The sequence below is a fragment of the Hylobates moloch genome, unplaced genomic scaffold, assembly GCF_009828535.3.
Source record: "Hylobates moloch isolate HMO894 unplaced genomic scaffold, HMol_V3 SCAFFOLD_10, whole genome shotgun sequence".
NCBI lineage: Eukaryota > Metazoa > Chordata > Mammalia > Primates > Hylobatidae > Hylobates > Hylobates moloch.
Window position 1 is genome coordinate 20,425,263 of NW_026652285.1, and position 15,116 is coordinate 20,440,378.

A 15,116-nucleotide genomic window follows, 5' to 3' on the forward strand; every position below is an offset into this window, starting at 1 on the left:
CACTCTTTCTACCTGTGTGGGTGTTGGGCTAGTTGGGGTGTCCTCCTGACCCCCATCTTCTGTGTCCTCTCTGACCCCTCACATGCTAGCAATAGTGAAATGGGAAGAGGGAGGCTCTGCTAATTCCAGAGCCTCCTCCTCCCCACCCCCAACCCCAAACCTGCACAGAACTCTGCACACAAGGGCGCTTCTCCTTATGGTGTGGACAGGCTGGCTTAACTGCCAGTTGGATTTATTGAATGATTTTGATCAAGTCCAGCAGGCTCTTCCAATCCTCAGAAACTTCCCGGGGTCATCTTTTCAATTTCCTGCCTCCCAGTATGCCTTTTGGGGGAGCTGTGGGAACCCCTAGGAGTTTGGCTTCATCTCTGATCTGTCCTAGCCCTCCTCACATGTTCTGTTGCTTCTGGGGAGTGTGGAACTTGCAGACTTGAGCAGAGTCTCTGGGCTTGGGGGCCCTCCCCACATTCCCTGTTCCTGCCTGCCCTGCTCTTCCCTGCCTACAGGGTCCAGGCCACATTCTCTCTTGTCTGTTCACTGCAGGGCATGAGGGCCAAAGATCAAAGAGAAATGGGGATGAGGCTGCAGAGAAGGGGGTGGAGTGGTGACTTAAAGTACACTTGCTTGGCCAGTCGCAGTGGCTCACGCCTGTAATCCCAGCACTTTGTGAGGCCAAAGCAGGCGGATCACTTGAAGTCAGGAGCTCAAGACCAGCCTGACCAACATAATGAAACCCCATCTCTACTAAAAATACAAAAATTAGTTGGGCATGGTGGTTCTCGCCTGTAATCCCAGCTACTCAGGAGGCTGAGGCAGAATTGTTTGAACTGGGAGGTGGAGGTTGCAGTGAGCTGAGATCGTGTCACTGCCCTCCAGCCTGAGAGACAGAGTGAGACTCTGTCTCTAAATTAATAAATAAAATAAAGTACATTGGCCTTCAGAGCAGCCCACCCCCAAATCCACAGAGTACAAGGCAGGGGCTCATGGCTGCTAGAGCCCATCACAGAGCCTTCCTTGACTCCAATTTGGCCCCAGACTCAGGGTTCCCAGGGAGTGTTCACTTTTCTTGGATACCGTTGCCTCCAGGCAGGAGGCAGGTTTGAACACAAGCCCTTCTGAGCTCATTAACTGTGTTGCTCAGCAGAAAACAAGATCACAAGCAGCCCTCACATCTCCCTTGGAGGTCAAATCTGAATCGATGTCTAATCTCTGCCCATTGGCAGCTGGGAGATGGAATTTGGAGAGCTTGCTAAGGGAGGAGTTTTTCTAGATGGTGGAGAATGGGTGGGTATGCAGAGGAGGTTTCCAGGAGGCAGAGGTAAGTGACTCTCCTAGTCCAGGTACCTCTCATCCCACACACACACTTAATTTCATGCTGGATCTGCTCCTAGGTTAGGGTGTTCACCTGGAAAGGAAGGTGGCCTTTATTAGGACCTGGAGCTAATAGGCAGAGCATGAGCTTGGCTGTTTATGGTCCCAAGTACCCATGGTGGCGGCAAAGGAGGAGCCTGGAAAGAAGGCCTTGGAGGTCTGCCAAAAATGCAATCTGTGCCCTGCCCCTTCTAGACTGAGAGCCCCTGTGGACAGAGCGATGTGCTAAGTACTTGGAGAAAGGCAAAGGGAGTATCCCAAGGAGTCTCCATTCTCAGGGGGAGACACAGCCCTTAGCCTCAGAGAGCCTCAGTGTGCTGGGGGGACATCGCCTCCAGCTCTCCTCCTCCTCTCAGAGAGCTCCCAGGCAGATCAGGGACAGAAAGCCCCTGCCTTGGAGTGGCTCCTGTATAATAGAGAGGCACAGCATAACTCCAGGGTCTTCACTCTGATAGAAGAGACAGGATGACATACTTCTCTTGTACAGGACAGTAGGACATATGAGGAGAGGGGCTCCTAAATCTCTTTAGATAAAGTTGTAACTACCCCACCCTCCTGTGAGCCCCCTAGGTACAAACATATCTCTTTCTCCCACTTTATCCTGCCCCTGAGCAGGAAGACAGCTTGAATGTATGTTCTCAGTTTATCCAGCTGTCCCTAGGAAACCCCCATCCTTCATGTTCCCTCAACATTCTTGAGCCCTTGGGACACCTCTCTAGATAATGTGATGGGGGCATTGCCACATCACCAAAGCCATGGGCCACTGTCCAGAGCTGGGAGTCAGATGACTGTGGACCTACTCTCTCCCACCCAGAAGTAGCCTGTTGCCTTGTGGGAGTGTCCCCCTGCCAGTTAGTGCCACCCTACCCCAAGTCTGTCCTCACTACAAGTACCCTTTTTTTTTTTTTTTTTTTTTTTTGAGACAGAGTCTTGCTTTGTCACCCAGGCTGGAGTGCAGTGGCACGATCTTGGCTCACTACAACCTCTGCCTCCAGGTCCGGGTTCAAGCGATTCTCCTGCCTCAGCCTCCCGAGTAGCTGGGACTACAGGCACGTGCCACCATGCCTGGCTAATTTTTGTTTGTTTGTTTTTGTTTGTTTGTTTTGAGATGGAGTCTCGCTCTGCCGCCCAGGCTGGAGGGCAGTGGCACCATCTCGGCTCACTGCAACCTCCGCCTCCCGGGTTCACGCCATTCTCTTGCCTCAGCCTCCCGAGTAGCTGGGACTACAGGCGCCCACCAACATGCCCAGCTAATTTTTCGTGTTTTTAGTACAGACGGGGTTTCACTGTATTAGCCAGGATGGTCTCGATCTCCTGACCTCGTGATCCACCCGCCTCGCCCTCCCAAAGTGCTGGGATTACCGGCGTGAGTCACTGCACCCGGCCCCCTTTCTTTTTTCTTTTCTTTTTTTTTTTTTTTTTTTTTTGAGACAGAGTCTGTCTTTGTTGCCCATGCTGGAGTGAACTCGATCTTGGCTCACTGCAACTTCTGCCTCCCAGGTTCAAGTGATTCTCTTGCCTCAGCCTCTCGAGTAGCTGGGATTACAGCCGTGCATGACCGTGCCCAGCTAATTTTTGTATTTTTAGTAGAGACAGGGTTTCACCACGTTGGCCAGGCTGGTCTTGAACCCCTGACCTCAGGTGATCCGCCCGTCTCGTCCTCCCAAGCACTGGGATTACAGGCGTGATTCATTGCGCCTGGCCTACAAGCACCCCTGCTAACTGAGGGCAACTGTAAAGGAAGTAGGGCATAGAAGAATAGTAGTGGGCCCTGTGCCCAGAAGGGAGGATGAGGAAGAAAAAAGGGGGTACTTAGGGTACCCTACCCACAGGCAGGCCCCAGACAGCAGCTGGAGATAGCCAAATGTTAATCACCAATTAGCACAGTTCAGGTGGAAAGGGCAACTCTATTATGTGCAAAATGGACTTAATGTGGCAGGAGCTGTGGGCTTAATTTCTTGAGATAAGATGCTTTTAGGCTAATCAGCAGGTCTATGCCCAATATAAAGGAGCTGGGGCATGATTTCTTCAGCAGGCTCAGAAGGTCCAGAAGGCAGGGGAAGGAGACCCCTATCTGTCCTTCTTCTGGAAGAGCTGGAAAGGAAGTCTGGTAAGAGAAGTGGAGACAGGGATGGATGAGATGACCCGAGAGCAGGTGGCTCTTGGCAACCCTGAGATGCTCAGCAGCCCTGGCATCTTAGTTTTCTCTTCCTCTGTATGAGACGTGAGAAGATAGTCAGGTGCGGTGCCTCATGCCTGTAATCCCAATACTTTGGGAGCGGAGGTAGGAGGATCATTTGAGCACAGGAGTTCAAGACCAGCCTGGGCAATGGAGGGAAACTCGATCTCTACACATAATTTAAAAAATTAGCTGGGCATGGTGGTACATGCCTGCGGTCCTAGGTACTCGGGAGGGTGAAGTGAAAGGTTTGCCTGAGCCCAGGAGGTTGAGGCTGCAGTGAGCCACGATTGTGTCATTGCACTCCAACCCCGGGTGACACAGCGAAACCCTGTCTCAAAAAAAGAGAAAGAGAAATGAGAAGGTAGCGCTGATGTTTCCTTTATTTATTTATTTTATTTTTTATTTTTTTTGAGACGGAGTCTCCCTCTTTCACCCAGGCTGGAGTGCAGTGGCGCGATCTCGGCTCACTGCAGGCTCCGCCCCCCGGGGTTCACGCCATTCTCCTGCCTCAGCCTCCCGCGCAGCTGGGACCACAGGCGCCCGCCACCTCGCCCGGCTAATTTTTTGTATTTTTTTAGTAGAGACGGGGTTTCACCGTGTTAGCCAGGATGGTCTCGATCTCCTGACCTCATGATCCGCCCGCCTCGGCCTCCCAAAGTGCTGGGATTACAGGTGTGAGCCACCGCGCCCGGCCTTTATTTATTTATTTAGAGATGGAGTCTCGCTCTGTCACCCAGGATGGAGTGCACTGGCACGATCTCGGCTCACTGCAACCTCTTCCTCCCAGGCGCAAGCGATTCTTGTGCCTCAGCCTCCTGAATAGCTGGGATCACAGGCGCGCACCACCACACCTGGCTAATCTTTGTCTTTTATGTAGAGACAGGATTTCACCATATTGGCCAGGCTGGTCTCAAACTCCTGACCTCAAGTGATCCACCCACCTGGGCCTCCAAAAGTGCTGGGATAACAGGCATGAGCCACTGCACCCAGCCTGGCCCATCTTTTGGTCAGGTTCCATGTCCCTTCTAGTCACTAACTCCAGTGCACAGCACCCCTCACCTTCCCCCACGGTGTTGCCCCAGGCTCTTAGAAAAGGTCCAAACTGGGCAGGCGCGATGGCTCACGCCTGTAATCCCAGCACTTTGGGAGGCCCAGGCGGGCGGATCACAAGGTCAGGAGTTTGAGACCAGCCTGGCCAATATGGTGAAACCGTGTGTCTACTAAAAATAAAAAAATTAGCCGGGCGTGGTGGCACATGCCTGTAGTCCAGGCTACTCCAGAGGCTGAGGCAGAAGAATGGCTTGAATCCAGGAGGTGGAGGTTGCAGTGAGCCAAGATTGCGCCACTGCACTCCTGCCTGGACAACAGAGCGAGACTCCATCTCAAAAAAAAAAAAACAGCGGGGGGAAGAAAAGGTCCAAATCTCAGGGCTTCGCCCCTCTCCAGCTTTCAGAGCCCCTACTGGTTGCTCTCTCAGCATGTCCTGGCTTTTTTCTGTCTTAGCTCAGGAAATAACCTTGGAAGATGGTGGCCATGAAGACCTTTGCTCTGCTACTGCTGTCCCTGTTCCTGGCAGTGGGACTAGGAGAGAAGAAAGAGGGTCACTCCAGGTAGGAGTGGTGAGAGGAAAGGGATGGGGCAGAGGAGGGGCTAGGGGATGACAGGTTCTGGATTTGTTTCTAGGGGGAGATGAGAAAGGGAAGCAATCCAGGCTAAGAGGTAGGAAGCTCCAGGGAAATACCTGCCGGCAGCGTGAGTGCAAAGTGAGCACTGAGCCAGAGAGGATTTATTGTGTGCTGCTGTTACAGCGGGAGAGACTATGGTTAGATCTCTGGAGGGACTTCCTGGTGGCTAATTGTCCGAAGATGACAGAATCTCCCTTCCCAATAAATGCTTTATTCATTTATGCATGTTTGCTTCTCTCTTTTCTTTTTTCTTTTTTTGAGGCGGGATCTCGCTCTGTCACCCAGGCTGGAGTGCAGTGGCGCAATCTCGGCTCACTGCAAGCTCCGCCTCCCGGGTTCAAGCAATTCTCTGCCTTAGCCCTCCAAGCAGCTGGGATTACAGGCACCCGCCACCACGCCCGGCTAACTTTTGTATTTTTAGTAGAGAAGGGGTTTTACCATCTTGGCCATGCTGGTCTTGAGCTCCTGACCTCGTGATCCAACTGCTTGGGCCTCCCAAAGTGCTAGGATTACAGGCGTGAGCCACTGCGCCTGGCCTGTATCATGTAGATGTTAAGAACATAGATCTGAGCCCAGATGGCCTGGGGTAAATCCTGGATCTGTTACCTACACAGAGTGGCAGACAATAAGATAATAATAAGGTAATCTCTGCACCTTGGTTTCTCCATTCACAAAATGGGGATATAAATAGAACCTACCTCATAGGATGTTGTGAGGATGAAATTATTTTATGGATTCAAGGGCTTATAGAGTGCTTCTCAGAGTTTTTGTATGAGTTGACTATTGTTATGGAATGTGAACGAAGGAATTGAATCAGGAAGGGCCACGGCAGGAGGAGTAAAGGAGGGAATTGTGTGACTCAGTCCTTTCAGATGAGGGGGACCCTGATCCCCCCCTTTTTTTTTTTGAGATGGAGTCTCGCTTTGTCACCTAGGCTGGAGTGCAGTGGCGCGATCTCTGCTCACTGCAAGCAGCACCTCCTGGATTCACGCCATTCTCCTGCCTCAGCCTCCCAAGCAGCTGGGACTACAGGCTCCCGCCACCATGCCTGGATAATTTTTTTGTATTTTTAGTAGAGACGGGGTTTCACCGTGTTAGCCAGGATGGTCTCGATCTCCTGACCTTGTGATCCACCCGCCTTGGCCTCCCAAAGTGCTAGGATTACAGGCGTGAGCCACCGCACCCAGCCTTTTTTTTTTTTTTTTTTTTTTGAGACTAAGTTTTGCTCTTGTTCCCCAGGCTGCAGTGCAATGGCACGATTTCAGCTCACTGCAACCTCCAGCTCCTGGGTTCAAGTGATTCTCCTGCCTCAGCCTCCTGAGTAGCTGGGATTACAGGCATGTGCCACCAGGCCTGGCTAATTGTTTTTTTGTTTTGAGATAGAGTCTCGCTCTGTTGCCCAGGCTGGAGTACAGTGGCACAATCTCGGCTCACTGCAAGCCCTGCCTCCCGGGTTCACGATATTCTCCTGCCTCAGCCTCTGGAGTAGCCAGGACTACAGGCGCCCGCCGCCACGCCTAGCTAATTTTTTGTATTTTTAGTAGAGATGGGGTTTTACCATGTTAGCCAGGATGGTCTCGATCTCCTGACCTCATGATCTGCCTGCCTCTGCCTCCCAAAGTGCTGGGATTACAGGCGTGAGCCACCACGCCCGGCCAACGCCTGGCTAATTTTTGTATTTTTAGTAGAGACGGGATTTCTCCATGTTGGTCAGGCTGGTCTCAATCCCGACCTCAGGTGATCCGCCTGCTTTGGCCTCCCAAAGTGCTGGGATTACAGGCATGAGCCACGGCGCCTGGCCCCCTGATCTCTTTTTGCCCAGAATCCAGAGCCACACACACTGAGGCTGCAGGAAGTGGACCCTGGAGCTGAGGATAAAGCCTGGGGGGAGGTGGGGTGGGGAGTGGATCCACAGGGAGTCTCCATAAAAACGAACTGGTTTGTTTTCAAGTGTCTGCCTCCTGTTAGTGACAGTCATTTACCCTAGCATTTTGATTCTCCCCCCATCTCTGCCCCTTCTCTGCACCCTTGTTTCCAGCCCTCTCCCCTCCCTGCCTGTTGGATCTCATGCTAAGGTGAGCAGCCCTCAACCTCGAGGCCCCAGGTACGCGGAAGGGACTTTCATTAGTGACTACAGTATTGCCATGGACAAGATTCACCAACAAGACTTTGTGAACTGGCTGCTGGCCCAAAAGGGGAAGAAGAATGAGTGAGTCATTGCTTACACTCCTCCTGTTCCCTGTGCCAGGCTCTGCCTTCCTACCTTCAGAGGAGGCCACCAGCTGTGGCCACACAGGCCACGTGATGTACAACCCCAGGTGGCACCTTTCTTTTTCTTTTTTCTTTTTTTTTCTTGAGATGGAGTCTAGCTCTGTTGTCCAGGCTGGAGTGCAGTGGCACGATCTCAGCTCACTGCAAGCTCCGCCTCCCGGGTTCACGCCATTCTCCTACCTCAGCTCCTGAGTAGCTGGGACTACAGGCGACGGCCACCACACCCGGCTAATTTTTTTTTTTTTTTTGTATTTTTAGTAGATACAGGGTTTCACCGTGTTAGCCAGGATGGTCTCGATCTCCTGACCTCGTGATCCGCCCTCCTCGGCCTCCCAAAGTGCTAGGATTACAGGCGTGAGCCACCGCGCCCAGCCTCCCTTCTTTTTTTGAGACAGGATCTCTCTCTGTCACCTAGGCTGGAGTGCAGTGGCACCATCATGGCTCACTGCAGCCTTGACCTCCTGGGCTCAAGCAATCTTCCCACCTCAGCCTCCCGAGGAGCTGTGACTACAGCCTCACACCACCATGCCCGGCTAATTTTTAAAATTATTTGTAGAGACAGAGTCTTACTATGTTGCCCAGACTGGTCTCAAACTCCTGGGCTTAAGTGATCCATTCGCCTTGGCCTCCCAAAGTGCTGGGATTGCAAGTGTGAGCCACTGTGTTCCTTTACTTCAAAGGGGAGGAGTCAGAAGATGTATGGGAGCTCAGAGAGGATCCCCAGGGGTCTGAGGATGAAGCAAGGGAGAGAGGAGCTCCTTCTAATGACTGCTTGCTTGGCAGTGGCCACTTTAGACTTTGAAAACAGGATTGGCTAGGGCCAGGCCCAGTAGCTCACACCTGTAATCCTAGCACTTTGGGAGGCTGAGGAGGGCAGATCACGAGGTCAGGAGATTGAGGCCCTCCTGGCCAACATGGTGAAATATTGTCTCTACTAAAAATACAAAGATTAGCTGGGTGTGGTGGCGCGTGCCTGTAATTCCAGCTACTGGGGAGGCTGAGGCATGAGAATTGCTCAAACCCTGGAGGCGGACATTGCAGTGAGCTGAGATTACACCACTGCACCCCAGCCTGGCAACAGAGTGAGACTCAGTCTCAAAAAAAAAAAAAAAAAAAAAGGAAAGAAAATAGGATTGGCTGTGCACTGTGCACGGTGGCTCACGCCTGTAATCTCAGCACTTTGGGAGGCCCAGGTAGGTGGATTGTTTGAGCTCATGAGTTCATTTGAGACCAGCCTGGGCAACACGGCAAACAAAAAGTACAAAAATCAGCTGGGTGTGGTGATGCCTGCCTGTAGTTTCAGCTACTCGGGAGGCTGAGATGGGAAGATGGCTTGAGCCTGGGAGGCAGAGGTTGCAGTGAGCCGAGATGGTGCCCCTGCACTCCAGCCTGGGCAATATAGCCAGACCCTGTCTCTCACACACACACCAAAAAAATGAAGAAAAGATTAACTGTCCTCGTCCTCCCTGCTCTATGCCAAGTCTCTTTCCCCGCCCTCTCTGGTCAGCATGGTAGATTCTGAAAAGCTGTTCACTGGTGGAGGCAGCTGAAGACCACCGTTGGGTGGGGTTGAGTGGAAAAAGGTACCCTCTGCTTTTGGGGCTCAGGTATTAAAAGATTCAAGTGTCCCTAGACTGGAGTCTCCGCAGCTTGCCCGCTCTCTAATCTTTATCTTCCCAGCTGGAAACACAACATCACCCAGAGGGAGGCTCGGGCACTGGAGCTGGCCAGCCAAGCTAATAGGAAGGAGGAGGAGGCAGTGGAGCCACAGAGGTGAGTCAGGGCGCAGAGGGAAGGGAGGGAGCCAAGCCTCCTGCCCCGCCCCCACCTCTTTGTTCCCTCTCCCTGACCCCAGAGCAGAGCAAGGACCTGCGATAAGCATCCTCTTCCTCTCAGAGTTCAAAGAGGGGGCTTCATTGAGCAAACTCCTGGAGGTCAGCCCAAGCTTAAGGAAGAAGCCATGGAGGAACAGGGGAGGGGTGCTAGGAGCGGTTTCAGGAACAGGGTTTCTAAGATTGATGATTTCATGCACAGCAGAGTCACTGAGTCAGGAGAAGGGCAGGAAAGAAGAGACCTCAAGTCCTGGCCTCACCACCTCTCCCTGCCAAACGTCGGGAAGGCTGTTTGTGAAAGAGCGGGGGATGTTCCCAGGCCCACTCCCCTGAAATCAGTTATCCCCTCTCTGAATGGCACAGGTCATTTCAAAGAGTGAATGTGCCCAAAGTACTCTCTGCATTCTGGAACACTGGCAAAGGTGGATGGGCGGAATATCTTACACCAGAATTCTGTTTGACTCTCCCTGTATGAAGAGTCCATATTCCCCAGGCAGGCAGCGCTGGGTGGGGCTGGCAGAAAGGAGGCTCCAGATCTCCAACGGAGAGGCAGCTGTGTCGGCTCCCTCCCCCCATCCGCGGCTGCCCCTCAGTGGTGTCCCCAGCCCTGTGTTTACCCTCTCTGGGTGAGGCTCAGGCTGAAATAGTTAGCCAGAGGCTGTTCCCTTGCAGCTCCCCAGCCAAGAACCCCAGCGATGAAGATTTGCTGCGGGACTTGCTGATTCAAGAGCTGTTGGCCTGCTTGGTGGATCAGACAAACCTCTGCAGGCTCAGGTAGGGGAGTGTGGTGTTGTACAGAGGTTCTAACTTGAGCTTGGGTATCAGACAAGGATTCAGATCTTTGCCCCTCCACATGCTGGCTGATTACATAGCCTTTCTGAACCTCAGTGTTTTCATTAAAATCAGAGGTATAGAATCATTTTACGGGATTGTTGTGAGCTTTAAGTAAGAGAATGCAAGTGGAAAAATACAAAGAAAAAAAACAAAAGAAAAAAAAGACAATTCAAGTGGAGGCCTGAGGGCCATCTTTGAGGAGTAATAAGAGCTCAGCAAGGTTAGCAGCTCTGATTACTATTTGTTCTTCTTCCTCACTCTTCCAGGCAAGATGATGCTCTCCCCTGCCTATCCCTACCTGCCTACTCCTACCCACCGAGCTGAGCCCATCCTGTGTCCTGCCTGTCCCTACACACCGAGTTGAACCCATCCTGTGTCTTGCCTGTCCCTACCCACCGAGTTGAGCCCATCCTGTGTCCTGCCTGTCCTTACACACTGAGCTGAGCCCATCCTGTGCCCTGCCTGTCCCTACCCACCGAGCTGAGCCCATCCTGTGGCCTGCCAATCCCCAATTCTACCCACCAAGCTGAGAGCCCCATCCTGTTCTCAGCTTTCCCTCTGTACCCTTGGGCCATGGCACCTTCCTGGTGATGGGAAACTACATAGTTGGAGGCATGTTTCCTTTCTCTGTGGCCACTGCTGGCTTCAACGGTCTCTTGAATCCACCTCATCAGCTGGAAAATTATTCAGTCCATTCCTTATGTCCCAGAATCGAGGGACTAAATATTATGAAGAGACCTGTCCACCTAAAGGGTGAGACAGGACCCTCATGATGCAGACACGGAGGCGCAGAAACCAAAACACTTCAGACGTTGATGCTGAGTGGCTAGGGAGGGATTGAGGGAGCAAATCTGGGATAGGAACCTCAGGAGGCGAAGAAAGGATAGGAGTGTGAGCAGATCCATGGAGAAGAGGGTGTAAGAAAATCTCCCTAAGAAGATGGGTAACAGTCTCTGTACTTTTGTGAATTATTTTGATTACTTATCATTAAAATGGTGATTTGATGGGGCAAAGGTGGGAGCATTGCTTGAGGCCAGGAGTTCAAGACTGCAGTGATCTATGATCACATCTGTAAACAGTCACTGCACTCCAGCTTGGGCACCACAGTGAGACTGTCTCTTAAAAAATAAGTAAAATGAGGCCAGGCACGGTGGCTCATGCCTGTAATCCCAGCACTTTGGGAGGCCGAGGAGGGTGGATCACGAGGTCAGGAGATCAAGCCCATCCTGGCTAACACAGTGAAACCCCGTCTCTATTAAAAATACAAAAAATTGGCCGGGCGCGGTGGCTCATGCCTGTAATCCCAGCACTTTGGGAGGCCGAGGCGGGCGGATCACGAGGTCAGGATATCGAGACCATCCTGGCTAACACAGTGAAACGCCGTCTCTACTAAAAATACAAAAAAATTAGCCGGGCGTGGTGGCGGGCGCCTGTAGTCCCAGCTACTCGGAGAGGCTGAGGCAGGAGAATGACGTGAACCCGGGAGGCGGAGCTTGCAGTGAGCCGAGATCGCGCCATTGCACTCCAGCCTGGGCGACAGAGCCAGACTCCATCTCAAAAAAAAAAAAGTAAATTGATAAAAATTAAAATATTTAAAAAGGTGATTTGAAGGCAGGAGGGGTTCACCAATGGTTGGGTCCCAGGATAAATGTGCTTGGCCGACTCCAAGTCCATAACAACCTTCCTCTCCTTTCCCCACTCTCCCCAGGTCTCGGTGACTCTGACCACACCCAGCTCAGGACCGGATTCTGCCCTTCACTTAGCGCCTGCCTCAGCCCCACTCCAGAATAGCCAAGAGAACCCAAACCAATAAAGTTTATGCTGAGATAAGTCGAGCCCATTGTGAAAATTTATTAAAATGACTACTGAGCACTAACAGGGCCTGTTTGTCTTTGTGTATCTCTGTGTGTGGGCACCACCCAATGGAAAGGAAATATGTTCTGGGCATGGTGGCGTATGCCTGTAATCCCAGTACTCTGGGAGGCTGAGTCTGGAGGATTGCTTAACCCCAGAAGTTCGAGACCAACCTGGGTAACAGAGTGAGACCCCATCTTTTTTTTTTTTTGAGATGGAATCTCACTCTGTCGTCCAGGCTGGAGTGCAATGGTGCAATCTCAGCTCACTGCAACCTCTGCCTCCTGGGTTCAAGTGATTCTCCTGCCTCAGCCTCTAGAGTAGCTGGAATTACAGGTGCCTACCACCATGCCTGGCTAAATTTTTTTTTTTTTTTTTTTTTGAGATGGAGTCTTGCTTTTGTTACCCAGGCTGGATGGAGTGCAATGGCGAGATCTCAGCTCACTGCAGCCTCCGCCTCCCAGGTTCAATTGATTCTCTTGCCTCAGCCTCCGGAGTAGCTGGGATTACAGGCATGCGCCACCACGCCCAGCTAATTTTTTATTTTTAGTAGAGATGGGGTTTCTCTATGTTGGTCAGGCTGGTCTCGAACTCCCGACCTCAAGTGATCCGCCTGCCTCTGTCTCCCAAAGTGCTGGGATTAAAGGCGTGAGCCACTGCGCTAGGCCTAATTTTTTATTTTTAGTAGAGACGAGGTTTCGCCATGTTGGCCAGGCTGGTCTTGAACTCCTGGCCTCAGGTGATCCGCCTGCCTCAGCCTCCCAAAGTGCTGGGATTATAGGCATGAGCCATCGTACCTGCCTGAGACCCCGTCTTTAAAATAAAAAATAAAAAATGAAAAGAGGGCCGGGTGTGGTGGCGCAAGCCTGTCATCCCAACACTTTGGGAGCTTGAGGTGGACAGATCACCTGAGGTCAGGAGTTTGAGACCAGCCTGGCCAACATGGCAAAACCTCGTCTCTACTAAATATACAAAAATTAGCTGGGCATGATGACAGGCACCTGTAGTCCCAGCTGCTCGGGAGGCTGAGGCAAGAGAACAGCTTTGACCCAGGAGGCAGAGGTTGCAGTGAGCTGAGATTGCGCCACTGCACTCCAACGTGGGTAACACAGCAAGACTGTCACACACAAAAATAAAAAAAAAAGAAAAGAAAAGGATCATTTGAGGTCAGGAATTCGAGACCAGCCTGGCCAACATGGTGAAACCCTGTCTCTACTAAAAATACAAAAAAAAAAAAAGAACCAGGTGTGGTGGTGCACGCTTGTAATCCTAGCTAATCGGGAGGTTGAAGAATGAGAATCTCTTGAACCCAGGAAGCAGAGGTTGCAGTGAGCTGAGATCACACCACTGCACTACATCCAGCCTGGGTGACAAAGTGAGACCCTGTCTCCAAAAAAAAACAAAAAAAGAGAGAAAAGGAAATATGGTTTTTACTTGCATCTGTTAATTCATCTATTTATTCTACAAACACTTATTGGAAAGTTAATATTGGCAGGGCTGTGCTAAACACTGTATATGCAGCAATGAAGAAAATGAACACAATCCTTGCCCCCAAAGAGCATAAAGTCTGGTGACAAAGAAAGACCTCTAGTTTTTTTGTGGTTTTGTTTGTTTTACTGGGAGAGTCTTGCTGTGTTACCCATGCTGGGGTACAGTGCTGTAATCATAGCTCACTGCAACCCTGAGCTCCTGGGCTCAAGCGATCTTGCCACTTCAGCCTCGCGAGTAGCTGGGAGAAGTTGGGACTACAGGCATGTGCCGCCACGCCCAATTAACCAAAAAAGAAAAAAAATCTGTATAGAGAAAAGATCTGATCCTCTGATACTTTTGTAGTGCATGGGTGTGATGATTGGGTGTTCACGGGCATGTGTGAGATGTGCCACCCTTGAACCTTGTTACAATGTTGGCACATTACCCTTCTGACATGAAGAAAAGAAAAAAAGATAGAAAAAAGGAGTCTCGTGACATGGTGGCTCACGCCTGTAATCCCAGCACTTTGGGAGGCCGAAGAGGGCAGATCACCTGAGGTCAGGAGTTTGAGACCAGCCTGGCCAACATGACGAAAGCCCATCCCTACAAAAAAACAAAAAAATATTAGCCAGGCATGATAGTGGGTGCCTGTAATCCCTGCTACTCAGGAGGCTGAGGCGGGAGATCACTTGAACACAGGAGGCGGAGGTTGCAGCGAGCCAAGATTGCTCCATTGCACTCCAGTCTGGGTGACAGAGCAAGACTCCATCTCCAAAAAAAAAAAGGCCAGGTGCAGTGGCTAACGCCTGTAATCCCAGCACTTTGGGAGGCCGAGGCAGGCAGATCACGAGGTCAGGAGATCGAGACTATCCTGGCTAACATGGTGAAACCCGTCTCTACTAAAAAAAAAAAAAAAATACAAAAACAACATTAGCCAGGCGTGGTGGCTGGCACCTGTAGTCCCAGATACTCGGGAGGCTGAGACAGGAGAATGGCGTGAACCCGGGAGGCGGAGCTTGCAGTGAGCTGAGATTGTGCCACTGCACTCCAGTCTGGGCAACAGAGCAAGACTCCATCTCAAAAAAAAATAATAAGAAAAAAGAGGTTGGGGCCGGGCGCGGTGGCTCACGCTTGTAATCCCAGCACTTTGGGAGGCCCAGGCGGGCAGATCACGAGGTCAGGAGATCGAGACCACGGTGAAATCCCGTCTCTACTAAAAATACAAAAAATTAGCCGGGCGTGGTGGCGGGCGCCTGTAGTCCCAGCTACTCGGAGAGGCTGAGGCAGGAGAATGGCGTGAACCCGGGAGGCGGAGCTTGCAGTGAGCCGAGACTGCGCCACTGCACTCCAGCCTGGGTCTCAGTACCCCCTCCTCCGTCCCAAAAAAAAAAAAAGAAAAAAGAGGTTGGGCACGGTGGCTCACGCTTGTAATCCCAGCACTTTGGGAGGCCGAGACGGGTGGATTACGAGGTCAGGAGATCGAGACCATCCTGGCTAACACGGTGAAACCCTGTCTCTACTAAAAATACAAAAACATTAGCCGGGCGTGGTGGCGGGCGCCTGTACTCCCAGCTACTCGGAGAAGCTGAGGCAGGAGAATGGCGTGAACCCGGGAGG

The 15,116-nt window shown here is 51.6% G+C and overlaps 1 protein-coding gene and 1 non-coding gene across 2 annotated transcripts; both read left to right on the forward strand.

The window, feature by feature from the left end:
- Positions 1-3,401: 3,401 nt before the first annotated feature.
- Positions 3,402-12,051, forward strand: GIP (gastric inhibitory polypeptide). The gene is made up of 6 exons (XM_032163325.1): positions 3,402-3,481; positions 5,057-5,163; positions 7,277-7,447; positions 9,190-9,282; positions 10,014-10,115; positions 11,884-12,051. Exons 2-6 carry the CDS (start codon positions 5,078-5,080, stop codon positions 11,891-11,893), a joined length of 462 nt encoding a protein of 153 aa, XP_032019216.1. The 5' UTR covers positions 3,402-3,481; positions 5,057-5,077; the 3' UTR covers positions 11,894-12,051.
- A 1,799-nt stretch (positions 12,052-13,850) lies between these two features.
- On the forward strand, positions 13,851-13,954 carry LOC116476050 (small nucleolar RNA U13). The gene has a single exon (XR_004250120.1). It is a non-coding gene; the product is annotated as a small nucleolar RNA U13 (small nucleolar RNA).
- The last annotated feature ends 1,162 nt before the right edge of the window (positions 13,955-15,116 follow it).

Bases quoted from the DNA above. Each gene is read 5' to 3' on its own strand.
- GIP (XM_032163325.1), top strand. From the start codon at position 5,078: ATGGTGGCCATGAAGACCTTTGCTCTGCTACTGCTGTCCCTGTTCCTG. The intron at 5,164-7,276 runs GTAGGAGTGGTG...CCTTGTTTCCAG, and splicing joins AAGAAAGAGGGTCACTCCAG to CCCTCTCCCCTCCCTGCCTG. The intron at 9,283-10,013 runs GTGAGTCAGGGC...GTTCCCTTGCAG, and splicing joins GAGGCAGTGGAGCCACAGAG to CTCCCCAGCCAAGAACCCCA.